Source organism: Lagopus muta, chromosome 1 (genome assembly GCF_023343835.1).
Source record: "Lagopus muta isolate bLagMut1 chromosome 1, bLagMut1 primary, whole genome shotgun sequence".
In the NCBI taxonomy this organism is placed as follows: Eukaryota; Metazoa; Chordata; class Aves; order Galliformes; family Phasianidae; genus Lagopus; species Lagopus muta.
Window position 1 is genome coordinate 193,336,657 of NC_064433.1, and position 21,028 is coordinate 193,357,684.

At 49.6% G+C, this 21,028-nt stretch overlaps 1 protein-coding gene across 50 annotated transcripts in view; it reads left to right on the forward strand.

Annotated features, from left to right (window-relative positions):
- Window positions 1–21,028, forward strand: part of FAM168A (family with sequence similarity 168 member A) — a 155,485-nt gene that overhangs the window by 125,298 nt on the left and 9,159 nt on the right. Inside the window, exons 1-6 of one of the 50 annotated variants that reach the window (XM_048942042.1) lie at window positions 14,001–15,217; window positions 15,511–15,615; window positions 15,742–15,804; window positions 15,910–16,119; window positions 16,180–16,284; window positions 16,513–16,959. In XM_048942042.1, coding sequence (XP_048797999.1) covers window positions 14,990–15,217; window positions 15,511–15,615; window positions 15,742–15,804; window positions 15,910–16,119; window positions 16,180–16,284; window positions 16,513–16,656 — 855 coding nt within the window. In that variant the 5' untranslated portion in view covers window positions 14,001–14,989 and the 3' untranslated portion in view covers window positions 16,657–16,959. Of the gene's footprint in view, window positions 1–6,425; window positions 6,507–14,000; window positions 15,218–15,427; window positions 15,470–15,510; window positions 16,120–16,179; window positions 16,285–16,366; window positions 16,388–16,470; window positions 16,964–21,028 lie in introns of those variants that run through there. The other 49 variants (XM_048942116.1, XM_048941898.1, XM_048941959.1 and 46 more) reach the window with 49 other exon arrangements.

Below are 21,028 nucleotides of genomic sequence, written 5' to 3' on the forward strand. Positions count from 1 at the left end.
GTGGCCTTACAGCCTCTCATGGCCCTACAGCTCTCATGGCTCTACAGCTCCTCATGGCCCTACAGCTCTCATGGCCCTACAGCTCTCATGGCCCTACAGCTCCTCAAGGCCCTACAGCCTCTCATGGCCCTACAGCTCTCATGGCCCTACAGCTCTCAAGGCCCTACAGCCCTCATGGCCCTACAGCCCCTCATGGCCCTACAGCTCCTCATGGCCCTACAGCTGTCATGGCCCTACAGCTCTCATGGCCCTACAGCTCCTCAAGGCCCTACAGCCTCTCAAGGCCCTACAGCCTCTCATGGCCCTACAGCTCCTCAAGGCCCTACAGCTCCTCAAGGCCCTACAGCCCCTCATGGCCTGCAGCCACCCTTTGACAGCCCCAAGCTACCAGAGTTAAGGAGCATTTGAACAGTCTTGTTAGGCATAGGATTTTTTGGGGCATCCTTTCAGGCCAGAGAGGTTCATATAACAGCAGAACAAATTTCGTTCGGGTCTCTGCTGCTCATCGTTGCCAAAATGCCATAGCATTTTGTCTCTAGAGACTTGATTCCCAGTGCAGAATGAATTCACAGATGCCCTTATCAGATACTTTCTCTCAGTCATCATGTAATTAGGTGCATCCTTACTGCTCTCACTGCTACCAGCAATCAGCACTGGGGAGCGTTGCTGCAGGACTCAGAGCTGCATCAGGAAGCCAACAGAGCATTTGCTGTCTTATTTCTTGGTCATTCATTGGCTCTTGGGACAGTGCTGCAAGTGTCCCAACAGCAGCATGGGGCCCCAGTGATGTGCTTCCATGGGTTGAAGCATGGTTTTATGCAGTGCTGCACTTGGATAACAGACTTTATCATCTGTCCCTTTAAAGATCATAGAATCATAGATGGCCTGGGTTGCAAAGGAGCACAGCGCTCATCCAGCTCCAAGCCCCTGCTGTGTGCAGGTCGCCAACCAGCAGCCCAGGCTGCCCAGAGCCACATCCAGCCTGGCCTTGAATGCCTGCAGGGATGGGGCATCCACAGCCTCCCAACGATGCAGTGGATTGCTGGGAGAAATAAGCAGAGAGGAATATTTTGTCTTGCAAATGAATTTGGGCTGCTTGTAGCAATTGAAGCCATAATCAGATAACAGCCAACAGAATCCATCCTTGGGAAATTAAATGGCACACTTTGGAAATCAGCATTCTAAGCGACAATTAATTCAGCTGGTCATCAGTGGAAGGCTGGAACAAGGACCTGGCTGCCTGCGCTCCCAAGCTGAAGAGGAGCAAACTGCATTTCCATCCTTTTTTTCCAAGATATTCAGGCAGATGTAAGACCTGCTGAGACCTGGCACGAGCGGGGTTTAGTGCTGCACTGGCTGCTCTGTTACTCAGATGCTCCTGACAGCTCTGCTTTTGATCTGGGGCTGCAAACAGAGCCGCACGCCGCGTGATGCTGTGGTGGATGGGCTGCACGGATGCTGCTCAAAACCAGCCAGATCCTTTTCAGAAGGATTTTGGTATGAGACAGCCAGGCCAATTCAGCATAACGTCATTACATCATTTCTTAAGTATTCCCAGGGCTTTGTCTTCTCCAGCTTTCACTGCCTTTGGTTGTTTTAATGCTCTTTCAGTATTTTGAGTGAGCTTTTTGGTTTTCATCCTGTAAGCTGTGTGGATAGATGGAGCCACCAGAGGTTGAACCAGAGGGACCCAGAGGTCCCTTCCAGCCTCAACCATTCTGTGATGTAAAGGTCTGTAGTGTGATTGCAGGGATGAACCATTCAAAAAGCAGGCAGGAGGGAAGGATTTGTCTTAAAGGGTGGTGGGAGGCAGCGGAGTCACCATCCCTTGGCTGTGTCACTGGGTGACGAGGTCTGGAGGGGCCACAGCCACGGGGTGACGGTTGGACGGGATGATCTCATTGGTCTTTCCAACCTTAATGATTCGATGATCCTATGAAAAACCCCATCTGGACGTTTCTTACACGCCATGCTGCTGTGGCCCATGCTGGGAACGCAACCCAGCTGCACGTAGGCTGTAAAATATACAGCTGAAAATATAAGCAGACTGCTTTACTGTGAGTGCTCTGAGTGCAGCCCTGGAGGATCCTGGGCCAAACGAAGCTGTTGCTTAAGAACCTTTGAAGGCTCTGTGGGCCACGCTTTTTAATTTATCTTCTGAACTCATTTCTGAGCGCATCTCCTAAAGGTTTGCACGCTAAAAACTGGGAGTGTGTAGCTGGGAACTTGCAGCCTAAAAGCCATGAATCAGAAACAGCATTGCCCCAAAGAGGACGGAGCAGAGCTGGAAGTAATCCTTCAGAAACATTCAGAAATGCATGAAAAATTAAAGAGTGCTTTAAAATACACGTTTGATGCAGCCCTGCGCTCCGGTTATTGCATCTTAATTTTCAAACCAGTTCAGTTAGTGCTGCTCAGATCTGCAGAGCTGTATCCTCCTCGGGGAGAGCACTGAGCGAGCGCTGGGTTTCTTGCTGCTATTGATTGTGGGGATGGTATTAAATTAAAATAAGGCAAGAAAATAACTCCTGAGTTCTTCTTCGAGGGATCTAATAAATGTCTTTCAATATCTTTTCAATATAATTTTCTTCGCCTCTGCGTTGTTGTTGTTGCAAGGCCCTGAGCTCCAGCAGAGCCGAGGTCCCATCACAGATAGGAAGCAAAGGATATTTTCCATCCTTGGCGATCTCCAGTCTCTGCGCCCCGTGGAGACGGTCAGAACTCAGCACAAAGGCTGCGATTTTTCCCACTTGCTGTTGCTTTTTGCAGATTGAAGGTGAAGAGACAAGGCCAGCAGGGGATGGGGACGTGGGTTGGCCATGGGGCAGATGGAGCAGCTGCAGCTTTGGCTTTCCGAGGAGGTCGGATTGTGGTCATCTGGGGAGGAGGGGGGGGTGGAGAGGAGCCAACAAACATCAGTTGTTTACAGCTCAAAAAGCAGACAAAAAACAGCTCACGTGTTTTTAGGCCGAGCAGTTTTTGAGCCAAACACATTTCCCCTCACCCAGTGAGCCACGGTTGTGCTACTTTCTTATCTCTTTTGGGTACATCCACAAAGAGGAGCACTTCTCACTTATTTCCCTGCCCTTCTCCCATCCCTTTGGAAGAGGAAGAAGAGCACTTAGTAGAGGTTGTGGGAGATAGAGTGGAGCTGGCTGAGTCTCTTGGTATCTGATGCCATAGAATTTCACCTCCTGGAATGACATTTATGCCTGTAGCTTTCTTTCAAAAGGACAGAAGATAACACAGGAGGTGAGGCAAGGCCCTAATGAGCAGAAGCAAAACCCAGAAGACAGAAAGAAGATGAATGAACACTCAGTGTCTCCATCTGCCTGAAATAACCACGCAGGCTTTGGGTAGTCGAGTGTATGGAAAAGACGACCCAAAGCCACATCTTTCCTGCGCAGGGCCCTAAAGGAAGGTGGTCTGATTTATTTCAGTCTCGGTTTTCACATACAAACCTCATGTTGAGAGCTTGGGTTCATGGGCTCCTCTGTCGGGTTTCAGGACCTGTTTGGGGGATTAACCAGTGAGTAGGGAGTAGAGAGTTGGTGCCCCAGGGGGCCGTTGTCCTCATCCAGGCACATCCACAGCATGCTTCTCAACACTGGTGATGCTGACATAAGTTCTTTGTCATCAACGCCCTGCTTGCAATCACTGGATCTGCAAATAACTTTCCCAGGAGCTTCTTGATTGCAGAAGGACAATATATTCCCAAACACGTGGACAGCGTAGCTTTATGTAGTCTCAAATAAAAAAAAGAAGCGTTACACCGCTGCTTATCCAGCATTAACTACAGCAATTTTTAATTAACCTGATTTAGAAGCCAAATATATCACTGATGAAAATGAGAGGGTAGAACGTGCCGTCATTTATTCCAGTACGGTGGTCACAAATGTTGAATTAGAATGGATTCAGATGAACTTCAGTGCATTGCTGCAGCAGTCGGCTGCGTGCCGGGGGCATGGTGGGGGGAGAGGTGCTTCGTGTTCGCCTTGCTGCTCAGGAGAAGGGAGGAAAGGCCCGTTCTGGCTCTTATTTAATAAAGTAAAAGAGATGGGGTGTGAACTGATGGCTCATTCCCTCTTTTTTTTCCCCGTCTTTGCTGGCCACCAGCAGACAGCAGCAGCTGAGCTGGGTGAGGAAGGATGCCGGAGGTTCTTTTTGTCTGCCGATAGACCGACGCTGCTGGGGGGTGAAGGCAGGAAGCAGCAGAGATAATCAGGGGCAGCGGCGGTGCTGGGAGGCAGAGCAAAAAGAGTACAATAAAATAGAAGGGAGAAAAGAGAAAGGAAGAGTAGAAAAAAGTAGAAAGTAGGGCAGAATAGAGTACAATGAAGTAAATCTGTGTAGAGTAGAATGGAGTGGAGTGGAGTAGAGCAGAGCAGAGTAGAATGGAGAAGATTTGAGTAGAGTAGAGTAGAGCAGAGCAGAGTAGAATGGAGAAGATTTGAGTGGAGTAGAGTAGAATGGAGCGGAGAAGAATAGAGTGGAATACAGTAGAGAAAAGTGGAGTAAGGTAGAATAGAGTAGATTTGAGTGGAGTAGAGTAGAGTAGAATGGAGAGGAGTGGAATAGAGTAAAGAAGAGTGGGGTGTAATGGCATGAAGTTGAGTAGAGTAGAATGGATTGGGGCAGAATGGAGTGGAATGCAATGGAATGCAATGGAGTGGAGTGGAGTGGAGTGGAGTGGCATGAAGTTGAGTAGAGTAGAATGGATTGGGGCAGAATGGAATGGAATGGAATGGAGTGGAGTGAAGTGGAATGGAATGGAATGGAATGGAGTGGAATGGGATGGAATGGAATGGAATGGAATGGAATGGAATGGAGTGGGATGGAATGGAGTGGGATGGAATCGGATGGAACGGAATGGAACGGAATGGAACGGAATGGAACGGAATGGAATGGAATGGAATGGAATGGAATGGAATGGAATGGAATGGGATGGGGTGGAATGGGATGGAATGGAGTGGAGTGGAATGGAATGGAATGGAATGGAAAGGAATGGAATGGAATGGAATGGAATGGAATGGAATGGAGTGGAATGGAATGGGATGGAGTGGAATGGAATGGAATGGAATGGAATGGAATGGAATGGAATGGAATGGAGTGGAACGGAATGCAATGGAACGGGATGGAATGCAATGGAATGGAACGGAACGGAACGGAACGGAATGGAATGGAATGGAATGGAATGGAATGGAATGGAATGGAATGGAATGGAAAGCCAAGCCCTCTAGGAGGGAGTGAGGGTGAATGTGTCCCGGTCTGTTTGAGGGATTTATGCAGAAGCATGTAAAAAGGGACAGAGCTGTTTTGAGTGTCACCATTCTTGATTTGTAAAACTTCCAGCAAAGGGAAGCAGTGCAATAAACCAGAGCAAAGTCAAGCAGACTGAGGTATATGGAGTGTCATCTGTGGCTTCCATGGAAATCAAGTAGAGGATGGATGGTTGATTGCTGAACCATGTGTGACTGCATGTTGGGACTGCTCTGTTTTTGCCTTGGTATCCCAGTTGTCTTTGGCATCACTGAGTGCAGTCTTCTCCATAAAGTCTGGTTTCCCCTTGGCTCTTCCAATTTGGCTGGTTCTGTCTTCTGCCCTTGGGGAGGCACGAATCCAGTTTGTGGTGGTTTGCAGTCTGGCTCTTCAGGTGCCTGTGATTCCAGCTCCCCAAGCCTTCATGTATCCTCATTGGTTTCCCCTGAACTCCCTCTGACCGATCCAACTGAAGATGATGGAAATTGAAGATGCTCTGCAACCTTCTCTAAAGTGCCCATTAAAACCTCATGTGTTACATGGTGTCTTCAAGTGGTCTGAGCTGCCTTGCGTGCTCCTTCCAGGTGGCTTGGCAAGTAATGGGGTCCCTCCTCAGGATGGCAGCTGTGCAGTGATGGGTGAATACAAGGGCTGGCATGTTTTTGTCCTTTAGCAAGAAGCTGTGGTTGATGGAAGCACTGAGTGGAAGCATTGGGAATCATTCACTTAATGCCCTTCAGGGTTGGCTAGCTGCAATGCCTAACTTAGATCTGTGGTGTGTGTTTGGTGACAGATCAAGCTCATGCAGCCAAGAAAACCTTTAAAATAAAGCTGTGCCTCTGGTTTCTCCCAGCTGAATGCTGCATTCAGTGCATGTAATTTCCTGGTAGTGTTCTTCAGAGCACATTGAATGTGCCCATATCCTACATTCTGGTCATTGTCCTCATTTTCAAGGGGAATAAAGGTTAAATATTGATGATGTCACTTGTAAATCTGTGGAGCACATTCATCATCCTTCCTTTGCCCTGGCCAACTGTGAATATTCACCTCCCACCTGTGCTGATGACCTCTTGGCTCACAAGGATGGTTTCTTCCTTTCCGTGGATGCTGTCCTACCTTCTCTCACTGCACTTGGAAACCTCATTTCTCCCTTTTTCTCATTGCAGGTTACCCAACAGGATATCCCACCGCTGCCCCAGCCTACAACCCAAACATGTATCCAACCAGCAGCCCTGGCTACGCCCCAGGTAAAACAGCTCCCCCCTTCCCCATGCTTATCATTCTCTCCTTTCACGTAATAGATGGAGACATTTCAGCATTGTGTCCTGTTTGGTGTCTTCATCCCCCCACACCATGTTCCCTTTTCTTTCCTGTGGTGCTGGCAGACTCCTGTCTGTCCTGCTGTCCTACTGTCCTGGTGTCTTCTGTCCAGCTCCATCCCTTCACGTCGCCCTAATCTGGCTCTTCCAAAGCTGTATCAAGTTCTGTCCAGCCAATCTCAACTGCTATCCCACATTGGTATTCCAAAGTGTATCAGCCACGCTCTTCTCCTAAAATCTTGCTTTCCTTTGGCTTTCCAAAGCTCAGCAGTTCAGTTCTCTGCTGTGGGGACATATTCATCACCTTCCCCTTCCCAGCTTTCTATGAAAGCTCAGCTCAGCTCAGTCCTTCATTCCCCTCTCCACCACCACCTCTGGGAAACCTTATTTGCAGGTACAAAATCTGGTCCATCCTTGCCCCGATGACCCAGACGTGTCTCCTCCCAGTCTCCCCCATTTATCTATCTATCTATCTATCTATCTATCTATCTATCTATCTATCTATCTATCTATCTATCTATCTATCCATCTATCCATCTATCCATCTATCCATCTATCCATCTATCCATCTATCCATCTATCCATCCATCCATCTATCTATCTATCTATCCATCTATCGATCCCAGTTGGGATTTCAGCCATTCCACCACGCACTGTGCTTTGTTCCAATGTGGCTGACAAAAGAGATCTTCATTTTGCAGACCTCATGCTCCTTTGCAGCCTTCTTTTCCAGTCCCTCTGCTGGCCATGCTGACAGGTAACAGGCTGATCTGGGTCAGCCCAGCTTCTTCACTGGAACCCAGCTCCGTGCTATCCCTGACCTTGACAAAATCTCCCCCATCCATCTGGAGAGCTGATTACAACAGTAATATACCCCGTCCACCACTTTAACTATGCCATCGTTCCTCTCTTTGCCTTTATTCTTGCTCAATGCAAGTGCAGTTTTTCATGTCTTTATTTGCCCAGACTATTTCCCAATCCTTTTATTCTCTCTTGCTTGGTGTCCAGTGCCTCACTGCTGTTTGACCCATCGAGCCCAGCCACCAACCTGACCTGCTGAGTGCCATCACTGCACCGCGTCCCTCAGTGCCACATCCACACATCAAGGGCAGAGAGCAACAGGACAAGGGGGGATGGTTTTAAACTAAAAAAGATTTAGATTTAGAGATTCAGGTTAGATGTGAAGAGGAAATTGTTTACCTAAAGGGTCATGAGGCCCTGGCACTGCTGCCCAGAGCTGTGGGTTCCCATCCCTGGGGGTGTCCAAGGCCATGGATGGGGCTGTGGGCACCTGGTGTCCCTGCCCATGGAGCTCTGGGGTTGGATGGCCTTTGAGGTCCCTTCCAACCCAAACCAGCCTGGGATTCAATGATCTCTGAAATACCTCCGGGGGTGGCACAGAATCACAGAATTCAGGCTGGAAAGGATCTTCACAAGACCTTCCCACAGATCTCTGCAACCTCCTGGCAGACCTGGCCATGAAAACTCCAGGAGGATTTGGGTTAATCAAAAGCTTATCAACACGGTTTAGGACTAATTTTGTTATGCCACTGTCCTTTTAACATGAAAACAATCCATACATTAATAGTAGAGATCTCTGTGAAGCACACAGACTTCCCTGAGTGTGATGGAGCCAGTACTGCACTCCACAGCTCAGCTGAGAGAAAGTGATGCTAGATGTGTTCAGTGAAGCCTTCAAGCCTCTAAAAACCTTTTAACCTCGTCTTAATTACAGCAGAAGCTAATGAAGTGCTCTGCTTAGTAGGGATACCTGAACTGTCCTGCATTGTTATACATTTGGGCACAAAGCTGGAGATGGTGATATAAGTTATTCTTTTTGGAGCTGAGGGCTTTTCTTAGGCTCTCATTCAGGAAATCACAGAATCACAAATGCCCACTGACCATGTGCCACGAGTCAGGATCAAACCAGAGCTTTCACAGTGTCTGGGCTTTGACATGAGCAATGTTTCTGGAAGCAGGACTTTGCTCCCCAAGAGGTGCCAGCCACCCATAAATCCTCCTGGAAGATCTAATGCAGAAACAGTGAGGTGAGAAGAGCTGTACAGAAAAAAAACAACCCCACACCTGTATGGGAGTCTGTCAGAGGTGGGCAGCATCCTCTGTGCTCAGAATGGGATGTGAATAGAAAACGTTGGCCTGCAGATTGTAAAAACACCAGTGTGTGGAGAGCAGCAGTGTGTGCAGAGCAGGCAGGCTAAAAGCAGCATGTTTACCTTTCCAAACAAGTCTGGAAAAACAGAAGGTGAGAAGTCAAACTGGGGGCTTTGTTGTCACCATAGGTTTGCTCAAACCCCAAATATAAGTTGTTACAGACACAAATAGCAGTCAGTGGTGGAGCCAGGTGGATAGCTTCTTGTTCTCTGAGGCTGAATCATAGAATGATAGACTCACAGAATCACCAAAAGAACTCCAAGATCATCCTGCCCAATTGTTGACCTACCACCAATGTTTTCCCACTAAACCATGTCCCTTAATATAGCACCTAAATGTTTACTGAGTGTAAGACTGCAGTTCAAGGAGGTGGCCAAGGAGCACCCAAACGAGAGGGGAACCTCTCCTCTCTCCTCTCCTCTCCTCTCCTCTCCTCTCCTCTCCTCTCCTCTCCTCTCCTCTCCTCTCCTCTCCTCTCCTCTCCTCTCCTCTCCTCTCCTCTCCTCTCCTCTCCTCTCCTCTCCTCTCCTCTCCTCTCCTCTCCTCTCCTCTCCTCTCCTCTCCTCTCCTCTCCTCTCCTCTCCTCTCCTCTCCTCTCCTTTCCCCCTCCCCTCTTCACAGAAGACATCAGAGATGATGCTTTGTGGGATTGCTTTTTCAGCCTAGGTTATTGCTAAATAGCAGGAATAGGCTGAGAAATGAGACCTACCCAATATGAAAAAGTGTTTTGGTAAAGTCCTGGGGTGGGCTGAAGGATAAACTTCCTTTTCCTTAGCAAATGAGCTGCTTGCACCCACAGCAAAAATAATACAGAAGTATCTGTGACAAATTGAATGGAGAAAAAGCAGGGCAACAAGGAATTGTCCTGGAGGCCATCGTATCCCCCAGGACACCCAGGAGGAGGGAGTTGTGCTGAAGGTTCTCCGAGTCATCAGTATTTGGGAGTGGGATGGTGACAGTGGGGACTTCCTCACCACTGGGCTCAGGGGGCCAGGAGGAAAGTGGGGAGAGCTGAGCATCCCCTGCTGCCAGAGCGGTGCTCTCCTCTCCGAAAATGGAACCAGCCTTTAGAAGTTCCCTCGCCATTGTTCGGTGTGGAATCAGCTGCCCCAAACCTTGTTAGTCTGTGGCTTTCATAAGGACAAAACCACGGAGCCTTTGATTTCTCCTACCTTTGTGCTGGCAGCCCGGGCTCCGGGCGTTCTCTCTTTCATTAAAGACACTCAGCCTCTTCCTTGCTTTGATTCTGGCTGTATTTTGTGGCTGCAATCCTCTGCAGCAGGCAGTTCTGTGGATTAATTAAGGCTTGGGTTACTGATTTATTTTATTTTTAAGCAGTGCAAATAATTGTCTGTTGCCTTAGATTTGCATGATGTGAAAGAGGAAGCGAAAGCCCCGGCCAGTCTCCTTTGTGCCACTCAGCCTTTTGTCCCCCTCCTTCTCTCCAATCTGAAGAGCACCCCTAATCTCTGCACAACTTTCTTTCTCTGAAAACTCTCTGCTCGTTTTTGTCACCCCTTGCAGGATCTTTTTGTCACGAGGCTCAATGCTCGATCAGGAGAGCATTGGCGGCTTTCTTGGTGTATGAATTTCATTTCTCTGTTTATCATCCTTAAAAATACTTCTAATAGTTGTGAGAGTAGAAAGATCCCGAAGCCCAGGAAGCTGTCAGGCCATTTTCCAAGAAGAACAAAAATCTTCCAGCTCCTAACGATGCGTGAACACAGCATGGCCAAGCATTGCATCAGCTAGGAAATGGCGAAGGTCAGAACCAGCTCTCCTCCAGGCAGCCCTGCACAGGGTGTCTGTCCTCCACATGAGCGACCTTGAGATCAATACAATTTAGCATAGCAGAATCACAGAGCGATTCACTCAGGCTGGAAAAGACCTCCAAGATCCCCAGCCCATCCCAAGCACAGATAAAGGTTGGGTGGAGAATGGCTTGAGAGCAGCCTTGAGGAGAAGGATTTGGGGGTGTTGGTGGATGAAAGACTGGCCAGGCTGGATGGGGCTGTGAGCAACCTGGGCTAGAGGTGCTCTTTCCTACAGCAGGGCGCTGGGTCTGGGTGATCTTCAAAGTCCCTTCCAACCCAAAGCATTCTATGATTCCATGATTCTATCCCACCATGCCCACTCACTGTATCCCTCAGTGCCACTCGTTCACAGTTCTGGATCCCCTGCAGAGGTGGAGACCCCACCACCTCCCTGGGCAGCCCATTCCCCATTGGAGAGATCCCACCACGTTTTGAGGTTAGTCCCATAGGGATGATGGATGCTGTCATGGACTCTGCTGTGCACGGATCAGCAGCATGGGGCAAGGGTTGCTCAGAGCACAAGTGCTGCTTCCAACCCCACAAAGACCAGATCTCCCAACCTTGTCTCTCACAGAGAAGGCTGCAGTCCTGGTTTGGACCTTTCTGAAGTGTAGAAGACTGAAAATGCTGCGTAGACAACTTTGGAAGACAGGCACAGGCTCAGCACCTTCCAGTATCCATCCCTGTGTCACTCAGAGATGGGGAAATGACCTAAAGGAGAAAATCAAGAACTTATTTCAGAGACAACTGATGCAAAATCAGCTCTGAAAAATGTTCCATCAGTGTGTATGTTGTGGAGCGGGATGCGTTCTCATGTGTGCTAAATGGAATGGAGTTCAGGAGATGCTGCGGTGCAGTGGCTGAGTCAAAACCAGTCATCTGTGTCAGTACAAAGAGCATTTGCTCAAATTGAATCAGCTGCAGTCGTCCAGGAGGCTGGAAATAACCCAGCCACAGAAATGAACGTGTTGTCGGGGTTCACGCCATCCATCAGCCACGTTGGGATCAGAAGGGATCAGCTTTCCTTTTAACATCTGTGATTCTGGAAGCATCCAACCCATTGGCAATGAATTTTCAAGCAGTTTGGGATGTCAAGCCCTTTGTAGGCCCTCTGCAGAGATGCTTGCAGCAGAACTGCTGCTCCCGAGTGCATCCCCTCAGCCAGCAAGGTGCTTCCATTCAGAGCTGGGTGGTGGACATATGTGTTGGCCAGAATCCTTTAGGAATATGTGTGAAACAGCCATCATAAACCCAAGTTTCATCTACTTGGATATCTGAAACTCTTTCTGTAGGTTAACCATGCAAACGTTGCCCCTTGACACTGTTTAATAGAGATTTTGAGGGGTGTGAGAGCATCCTCTGTTTGTGGCTTACGAGCTTGCAGGGTTACTGCTGGAAGAGCATCAGTCATGAAGAAAGCTGTTCCATGCAAGCACAGCAGTCCTCTTCTCAGGTCCTTCTAGAGATGTCCCTGGCATGATCTTTCTCTGGATAGGTGGCCCAAACCTTACAGGTTTTGTTTGACTTCCATGTGAAGTCACAGAGTGCCACAGGAAGGTGGGGAGCACCCTCTGCTCCTGCTGACCCCAAATGAAGCACACGTGGTGGTGGTAATGTTCAAAGGCTGCCTTTCAAATGCTCCTCAAGTGCCATCTGCTTTAGCCTTCTATATCCCACGTACCCATGTGACAGTCACCAACACCAAGCTGGATGCTGGTAGTGTTTGATGCCTGTTGTTGACCTCATGGTTCCCATGCAAACAGCATTGGGACCCGTGTGGATGAAAGGATTTTAGCACTCTAGACTTCTGAGTGCTCCACGTGGAGACCTGGAGAGGGCTTTGGGAGGGGCTGGGGTCCCACAGTGCCTCTGGATCCAACAGCAGCAGGGACAGAATTGGAAATGGCTGGAACCAGTCTTGATTGCTCAAGGATCACTTCCTCCGAGGTCAAGATGAGTGCATCTGTAAGAGGATGAAATCAGGCAAAGGTGGCAGGAGGTCTGCATGGATGAGCAAGGAGCTCATGGGAAAATTCAAAAGCCCATGGAACATGAAGAAGGGATCTGGCTGCTTGGGAGGAATATCAGAATGCTGTCAGGGCCTACAGGGATGCTGCAAGAAAGGCTGGAGCCCACCTGGAATTAAATGTGTTGAGGGAAGTCAAGGGCAACAAGAAAGACTTCTTTAGGTGTGTCTTAAAGGAGGACTGGGGGAAACGTGGGTCTGCTGCTGAATGAGCTGAGTGCCCTGCTAACAGGACACTGAGGGTGGGCTTTCTGAATGCCTTCTTTGCTTCAGTCTTTAGTGATGAGACTGCCCCTCGAGAATCCCAAACCCTGGAGGGCTCAGAGGTTGTCTAAGGGAACATGATGCACCCAAATGCATGGGCCCTGATGGGATGCACCCACATGTGCTGAGCTGGTAGAAGTGATTGCCAGGCCACCCTCTGTCACCTTTGAGAGGTCATGGAGAACGGGAGAGGTGCCTGAAGGCTGGAGGGTAGCCAGCATTATGCTAGTCTTCAAAGAGGGCAACTGCAGGCAGCCAGGCTCACCTCCATCCCTGGGAAGGTGATGGAACAGCTTGTTCTGGGTGCCATCTCTGAGGAACTGGGGGAGAAAAGGGTTATCAGGAGTAGTCAGCGTGGGTTCACCAGGGGGAAACCATCCTCAACCAACCTGGTGCCTTCTATGGCTGGATAGATGGGGGACAATACCGAAATAATTCCTTTCAAGCTTGTCAAACTGAGCACTTAAAACCATTGTGTGCAGTTTTAGAGAAAAAATACCAATGATGTATGTCTCCATTAAGCTGGTTCCTTCCCAGGCAGTCTGCCTTCCCGACTTGCTCGCTTGGTTTCAGCTCTCCTCATCAGTGCCTGCTTTTCGTTTTGCTGAAAGTAGGGCATGCACTTTTCTCTTTCGCTGTGCCCATTAATAATGCAGCAGAGAATAATGCTCCGTGTCCATTGCTGCAGTGCCTGCACTGAGCAGAATGGATGTTTCTAGCAGCAGCCCCCAAGGTGGGGATCAGCAGGGTTGTGCTGTGGTGTAGGATGGGAGCTGTGAGCCCTCTGTGCTGCTGCATCCTCCCTGCAGGAAGCATTGCTCTGCAGTGCATCGGCGTGCACTGCATCATCTGCTTGGTCCTTTCCCTGCAGTCGTTGGCAAGAGACTAAAACAAATCCAGAAGATGCTGGGAGGGGATAGACCTGCAAAGATGTTAGATAGTCATGGCTGGATTGAAACCTCTGTGGGCGATAGCTTCGTGCGCAGGAGATCCTGCTGTTCCTGGATGCCTCTCCAGTTCATCTTTTGTGCAGTTTTAAGTGATGGATTCTCCCTGGTGATTCAGTGTGAGGGACATCAAGCTGCAAGTTCCTGGCCAGCTCAGCCCCAGATTGCCGTGACTGTTTGGTGGATCCAGCATGGAATTGGCTGAGGAAGGGTCCGTAGACCATCTGAATGGATCTCATGATGAATGAGTCTCATCAGCCTTGGATGTGCGGTCGGGTGGTGAAAGTGAATCTGATTTTGAATGTTAAGAACCGTTGATCATGGAATCATTGAGGTTGGCTGAGACCACTGAGGTCATCCAGTCCAACTGTGGACCCAGCACCCCGTGCCCATGGCAGCCTGTAGGACCAAGCACGGTCATTCCCTCGGGTTTCATCCCCTTTTTGTGTGCACACAGAGGGGCAGAGCTGGTGTAGTGCTGTGGCTCTGGAGGCCATGGGGAGCTCAATGCAGAGAGCCTGGCTGCTAAGCTTGCAATAAAAATTAGGACAGCTCCATAGTTTCAGAAGAAAAATGAACAGGAAAATACCCATTAAGCCTTTCCTAGAGGCAGTGTCTGTGTTAGGGATCTGCTTGCTCCATAGATGTGCTTTAATGTAATATGTAATGGCAGCCCTTGCATCGTAGTGTGGTAGAATATCCCAAGGATGCAGAGAAAACTACCCAAATCCATGCTTCTACCAGCTCTCCTTCCAGAGTTTCCAAAGACCCCGTTGATGGGGTGGGATGCTCATAGCATCAGTACCCACCACATGGGACTAGAATGCAAATAAAATGCCTTGTACCCATCTCACTGGGGTTTCCAGCTGAGAAGCATGAGGGACGGCTGTTCCTTGTCTCCATGCATAGGGAACCACCCAATCCTGCCTTGTGCTGCATCTTGTGTTGCCTTGTTTCAGTGCTTCTTATGCACACAGACACACTGTCACATATCTGTTGGCTAGAAGTCATGATTCAGCATGTTTATTGCATCAAACCATTAAGCTGCTGCTCTGAAAAGCCATAAGTCCCCAGAGATGTCCCCAGGGATGTCCTCAAAGCCACCTGTGTTGGCTGTGTCCCCCGTGTAGGTCTTCAGACTGGTCTCTTGGCTCAGGAGAGTGGTCACTTCTGTTTAGTGGGGAGGTGATGGGTTTTGTGGAGGAGGTGATGGGTTTTGTGGAAGAGGTGATGGGTTTTGTGGAAGAGGTGATGGGTTTTGTGGAAGAGGTGATGGGTTTTGTTAAGGAGGTGATGGGTTTTGTGGAAGAGGTGATGGGTTTTGAGGAGGAGGTGATGGGTTTTGTGGAAGAGGTGATGGGTTTTGTGGAGGAGGTGATGAGTTTTGTGGAAGAGGTGATGGGTTTTGTGGAGGAGGTGATGGGTTTTGTAGAGGGGGTGATGGGTTTTGTAGAAGAGGTGATGGGTTTTGTGGAGGGGGTGATGGGTTTTGTGGAAGAGGTGATGGGTTTTGTGGAGGAGGTGATGGGTTTTGTGGAAGAGGTGATGGGTTTTGTGGAAGACGTGATGGGTTTTGTGGAGGGGGTGATGGGTTTTGTGGAGGAGGTGATGGGTTTTATGGAAGAGGTGATGGGTTTTGTGGAGGAGGTGATGGGTTTTGTGGAGGAGGTGATGGGTTTTGTGGAAGAGATGATGGGTTTTGTGGGGAGGTGATGGGTTTTGTGGAAGAGGTGATGGGTTTTGAGGAGGAGGTGATGGGTTTTGTGGAAGAGGTGATGGGTTTTGTGGAGGAGGTGATGGGTTTTGTGGAGGAGGTGATGGGTTTTGTTAAGGAGGTGATGGGTTTTATGGAAGAGGTGATGGGTTTTGTGGAGGAGGTGATGGGTTTTGTGGAAGAGGTGATGGGTTTTGTTGAAGAGGTGATGGGTTTTGTGGAAGAGGTGATGGGTTTTGTGGAGGAGGTGATGGGTTTTATGGAGGGGGTGATGGGTTTTGAGGAGGAGGTGATGGGTTTTGTGGAAGAGGTGATGGGTTTTGTGGAGGAGGTGATGGGTTTTGTGGAGGAGGTGATGGGTTTTGTTAAGGAGGTGATGGGTTTTATGGAAGAGGTGATGGGTTTTGTGGAGGAGGTGATGGGTTTTGTGGAAGAGGTGATGGGTTTTGTTGAAGAGGTGATGGGTTTTGTGGAAGAGGTGATGGGTTTTGTGGAGGAGGTGATGGGTTTTGTGGAAGAGGTGATGGGTTTTGAGGAGGAGGTGATGGGTTTTGAGGAGGAGGTGATGGGTTTTGTGGAAGAGGTGATGGGTTTTGAGGAGGAGGTGATGGGTTTTGTGGAGGAGGTGATGGGTTTTGCGGAGGTGATGGGTTTTGTGGAGGAGGTGATGGGTTTTGTGGAGGAGGTGATGGGTTTTGTGGAAGAGGTGATGGGTTTTGTGGAGGAGGTGATGGGTTTTGTGGAAGAGGTGATGGGTTTTGTGGAGGGGGTGATGGGTTTTGAGGAGGAGGTGATGGGTTTTATGGGGAGGTGATGGGTTTTATGGAAGAGGTGATGGGTTTTGTGGGGAGGTGATGGGTTTTATGGAAGAGGTGATGGGTTTTGTGGGGAGGTGAGGGGTTTTGTGGAGGAAGTGATGGGTTTTGTGGAGGAGATGATGGGTTTTGTGGAAGAGGTGATGGGTTTTGTGGAGGAGGTGATGGGTTTTGTGGAAGAGATGATGGGTTTTGTGGAAGAGGTGATGAGTTTTGTGGAGGAGGTGATGGGTTTTGTGGAAGAGGTGATGGGTTTTGTGGAGGAGGTGATGGGTTTAGTGGAGGAGGTGATGGGTTTTGTGGAAGAGGTTATATGGAAGAGGTGATGAGTTCACTACAACACACTGCACAAACCATCCCACCATGGGATACCCCAGTATGAAATTCCTACATGAATTTGTCCTGAAAGAGGGAAAAAAAGGAGGGCAGCAAAGCGGTTGCAGTGGGCCACGAATGGGGGTGGCCATGTCTTCCTTGCTCTAATGTTTCTCTTCTTTCTCACTCAAGCTACACTTCTGATGAAGCAAGCCTGGCCACAGACCTCCTCCTCCTGTGCCACAGAGGGCACCTTCCACCTCCCAGTGGACACTGGGACCGAGAACAGAACCTATCAGGCTTCTTCTGCAGCATTCAGTAAATAAACCTTTTCTTCTGGGGTTTTTCTCAGTCGTTTTGTGCTGGAGGGTTTAGTTCTGATGTTCAGGGACCCTCTGCGAGGCTGCAGAGCATCTCACGTGGGTGAAATATCCATCCCAGTGTGTCTGCTCTCGTATCAACACGAGGTTTGGGTGTCGGGAAGTCTTTCTTTTGGAAAAGGGGTGTCCCTGTCATTCTGTGTAGCAGGGGCTGTAATCCCAACAGGGGAGGTGGGCTCTGCATCCTAATTTCAGCTTCCCAAATGGTGAGGCTTTATAAAATCTCGGAGTGTAACTGGTAGAAGCTGAGCTGTCACTCAGCAGTTTTCCCTTGCAGTTCAGCACATGCCTGGATGTGATTTTCCTCCCTGTTGTGCTGCTGCAGTTGAGATTCCTCCCTTAAAATCAAGGGGAACAGGAGCTGAGCTGCAGGTACCGCAGTAGGAAAGGATTTGGGGGAAAAGAGTGGGATGAAGAAGGTGGTGAGGAGCCTTGGTGGTAATGATGGAAGCAAAGGGGTGGGGACAGGAATGGGGAAATGAGAAATGGGGTCCTACAGCCCCTCATGGCCCTACAGCCCTCATGGCCCTACAGCCCCTCATGGCCCTGCAGCCCTCATGGCCCTACAGCCCCTTTTGGCCCTACAGCCTTCATGGCCCTACAGCCCTCATGGCCCTACAGCCCCTCTTGGCCCTACAGCCCCTCACGGCCCTACAGCCTTCATGGCCCTACAAGCCCTCATGGCCCTACAGCCCCTCGTGGCCCTACAGCCCCTCGTGGCCCTACAGCCCCTCATGGCCCTACAGCCCCTTTTGTCCCTACAGCCCCTCATGACCCTACAACCTTTCATGGCCTTCCAGCTCCTCTGTTTCTGTTACGTGGGAGCTGATCCCTCCCCCCACCACAACCTCCTTTCAGGAGTTGTAGGGCTATAAGGTCTCCCCTGAGCTCCACACTGACCCATCCCAGTTCTCTCAGCCATTCCCACAGCGCTGTGCTCCAGACCTTAAGAGCTTTCCATGGGCATCATCAGCAAAGCATCACATTCCTGCAGTCATGCTCCTGGGGTGAATGGTGCAGAACTCAGCACAGAGCTTTCATCCTCACCTCCCCTCATTCCCCATCACCCTTAGGATAAAAATTTGTGCAATTCAGTGCAATTTTGCACTGTAGGATCTGTGGGGTTGAGATTTCTGGGGTGGTGTGAGGCATTTAATCAGCAATTTTAATAGGAGCTGGAGCTCCTACGCTTGCTATTGCTTTTTATTAAAATCCCAGCCCTCTGTGGAACCACAGCATGGGCTGGGTGAACTCCTAATCCTCCTGAGGTTGTCATAATCAGGCTTTAAAATTAGCTGTCAGACATGCATGTCTGAGAGGAGCACAAATCATTATGTGACATTAAAACTTGGCTATGAGCTGCTTTTACCTGCAAGCCAGTGTGGATTGCTCGCTTTTTTCCCCATTGTTTTATAAAGAATGAGGGTTGCATCTGCCTGGGCTGTTGTGTTTAACACCTTTTTTAATGTAGCAGTTAAATTGTCATTCAGCAGTGGGGAAACTGCAGCAAGGTCCATTCTGCATTCGGAGTGGGCTGAGGGTTGGCCTTGTGGCCCTACAGCTCCTCATGGTCCTACAGCTCCTTGTGGTGGCCTTACAGCTCCTTGTGATGGCTCTACAACTCCTCATGGCCCTACAAATCCTCATGGCCCAACATTTCCTCATGTCTCTACAGTCCCTCATGACCCTACAACTCCTCATGGCCTTACAGCTCCTCAAGGTCCTACAGCTCCTCATAGTGGCCCTATGGCTCCTCATGGCCCCACATCTGCTCATGGTGGCTCTACAGCTCCTTGTGATGGCCTTACAGCCCTTCATGGCCCTACAGCCCCTCATGGCCCTACAGCTCCACATGGTGTTCCTACAGCTCCTCATGGCTCTAGAGCTCCTCATGGCCCTGTACCTCCTCATGGTGGCCCTACAGCTCCTCATCACCGTACAGCTCCTTGCTGCCCTACAGCTCTTCGTGTTGGTCCTACAACAGGATGGAGTTCTCCCCGTAGACCCTCCAGCACACAGAAGCTCCAGCACAGGGTTCCCCCTCTCTATTCCATTCCGTTCTGCACTCTGCTGTGAGTCTCAGGAAGGGAATCAGACCCTTTTGTGTTTAATTAACACTGTTATTCCAAATCTGCAGCGCTCAGAAGGCCGCAAGATGCTGTTTGCAGTCCCTGGAAAACTCCTTGTTATCTTCACACTGAGTATTAGCAAACTTGAAATCTTGTCCTTCATTAATTGCTGTGTTGAGTGCTGATGGGTTCATTATGTCTGAGTGTTGGGGTGTGTTACCACTCTGCTGAGCCTTGAATTTCTCCTCTCCATCCTACTCAGTATTCGGGACCCATGGGCCCTATCTGCCCTCAAAGATGATTTAAAGCACAGCTTTAAGAATTCTTGAGGATTTTCCCCCAATTTAGCGCTGGAGCATCACAGAATCATAGAATCACCAAGTTGGAAAAGACCTGCAAGATCATCCAGTCCAACCATCCACCTACCACCAGTATTTCACACTAAACCATGTTATTCAGTGCTGTCCCACCAGTGGGGTCTGTTCCTTGTATGGCATCAGCAGAGTGAGTTCCTTCTTGTCCTTCACTGCAAGAGTGACCTCAAAATCACTGAGACTTCAGAAGTAGAATCACAGAATCAGAGTCACTGAGGTTGGAGAAACCTCCAAGAGCCTCAAGTGCAACCTCAACCGAACCCTAACCCATCCCCAACCCAACTCAACCCCAACCCAACCCCATCCAACCCCAACCCAACCCCAACCCAAACCAACCCAACCCCAACCCAACACCAACCCAACCCCAACCCCAACCCAACCCAACCCATCTCCCAACCCAACCCCAACCCAACCCCAACCCCAACCCACCCCCAACCCACCCCCAACTCCAACGCATCTCCCAACCCCAACCCAACCCAACCCCAACCCAACCCCAACCCATCTCCCAACCCCAACCCAACCCAACCCCAACCCAACCCCAACCCAACCCCAACCCATCTCCCAACCCAACCCCAACCCATCCCTACCGACCACATCCCCAAGTGCCACACTGCCCTTCAGCACAAATGTGCACATAGCAATCATGGGCTCTTCCTCCAAAATAACCATTGAGGCGTTGGAGCCTTGGAGAGAACTCTCACCTGGAATGGAAACACAAAAAATAGAGAATCAGTCCTCCAGCATCTCCTTGCTCCACCCATGGTCAGCAGGTGCCAGCTCAGCCGATATGATCATGGTGTCCCTTGTTTGGGATGGATTTCCCCATCTCATTTGGGATGGATTTCCTCATTTTGGGATGGATTCTTCATCTTAATTCATCAGCTCAGCACCTATCAAATGCTTTCCTTAGAGCTCAGCAGTGTGCACTCACTACAGAGCTAATGGCTTTTCCTAATGGCCACGGAGCAGACTTGCTGCTCTTGTCACCAATGCACAGAGCCTGCAGATACAGAGTTTTTGGAGGAGCAGCTGTTGTCATGAGGGGACCTTTGGAGGCACAGGGACTCTTTTGGTGGTGATAAACAAGCCTCACATCCCCAGTAGGTTCTTAGGGACATGAAGGGACCAGCACAGTGGGTTTGTGGGCTTGGGCATTTGCTTTCTGGTTGCTTGAACACTGACAATGCCATCACAGTACCATGCAGCTATAGAGCTTGCTCTCTGCTGACATACCTGGAGAGAAACTGGGTGGCACAGCCCTACAGCTGAATGGAAGGGGAGCCTTTCCCCTCCTCTTGCTGCTTTTTGGGGGGATGTGACAGCAGTGCTGCCCTGTGAAGTGAGATCCCACAGCAGTAAAGTTCTTTTATCCAGTGCACCTCCAGCAGGAAAGGTGAGAGGACAAAAACATGGGGAGGAGAGCGGGGAAGAAACTTAATTTCAGGAACCAGAGCTATTGAGACATGCAAGTGGGTCTGATTCTGCAGCCCCAGCCTGCATGGAGTCCTGTGGGGCCGTGCATTGCCTTTTTTGTGCTGAGATGTTGGGTGCTCATCGACC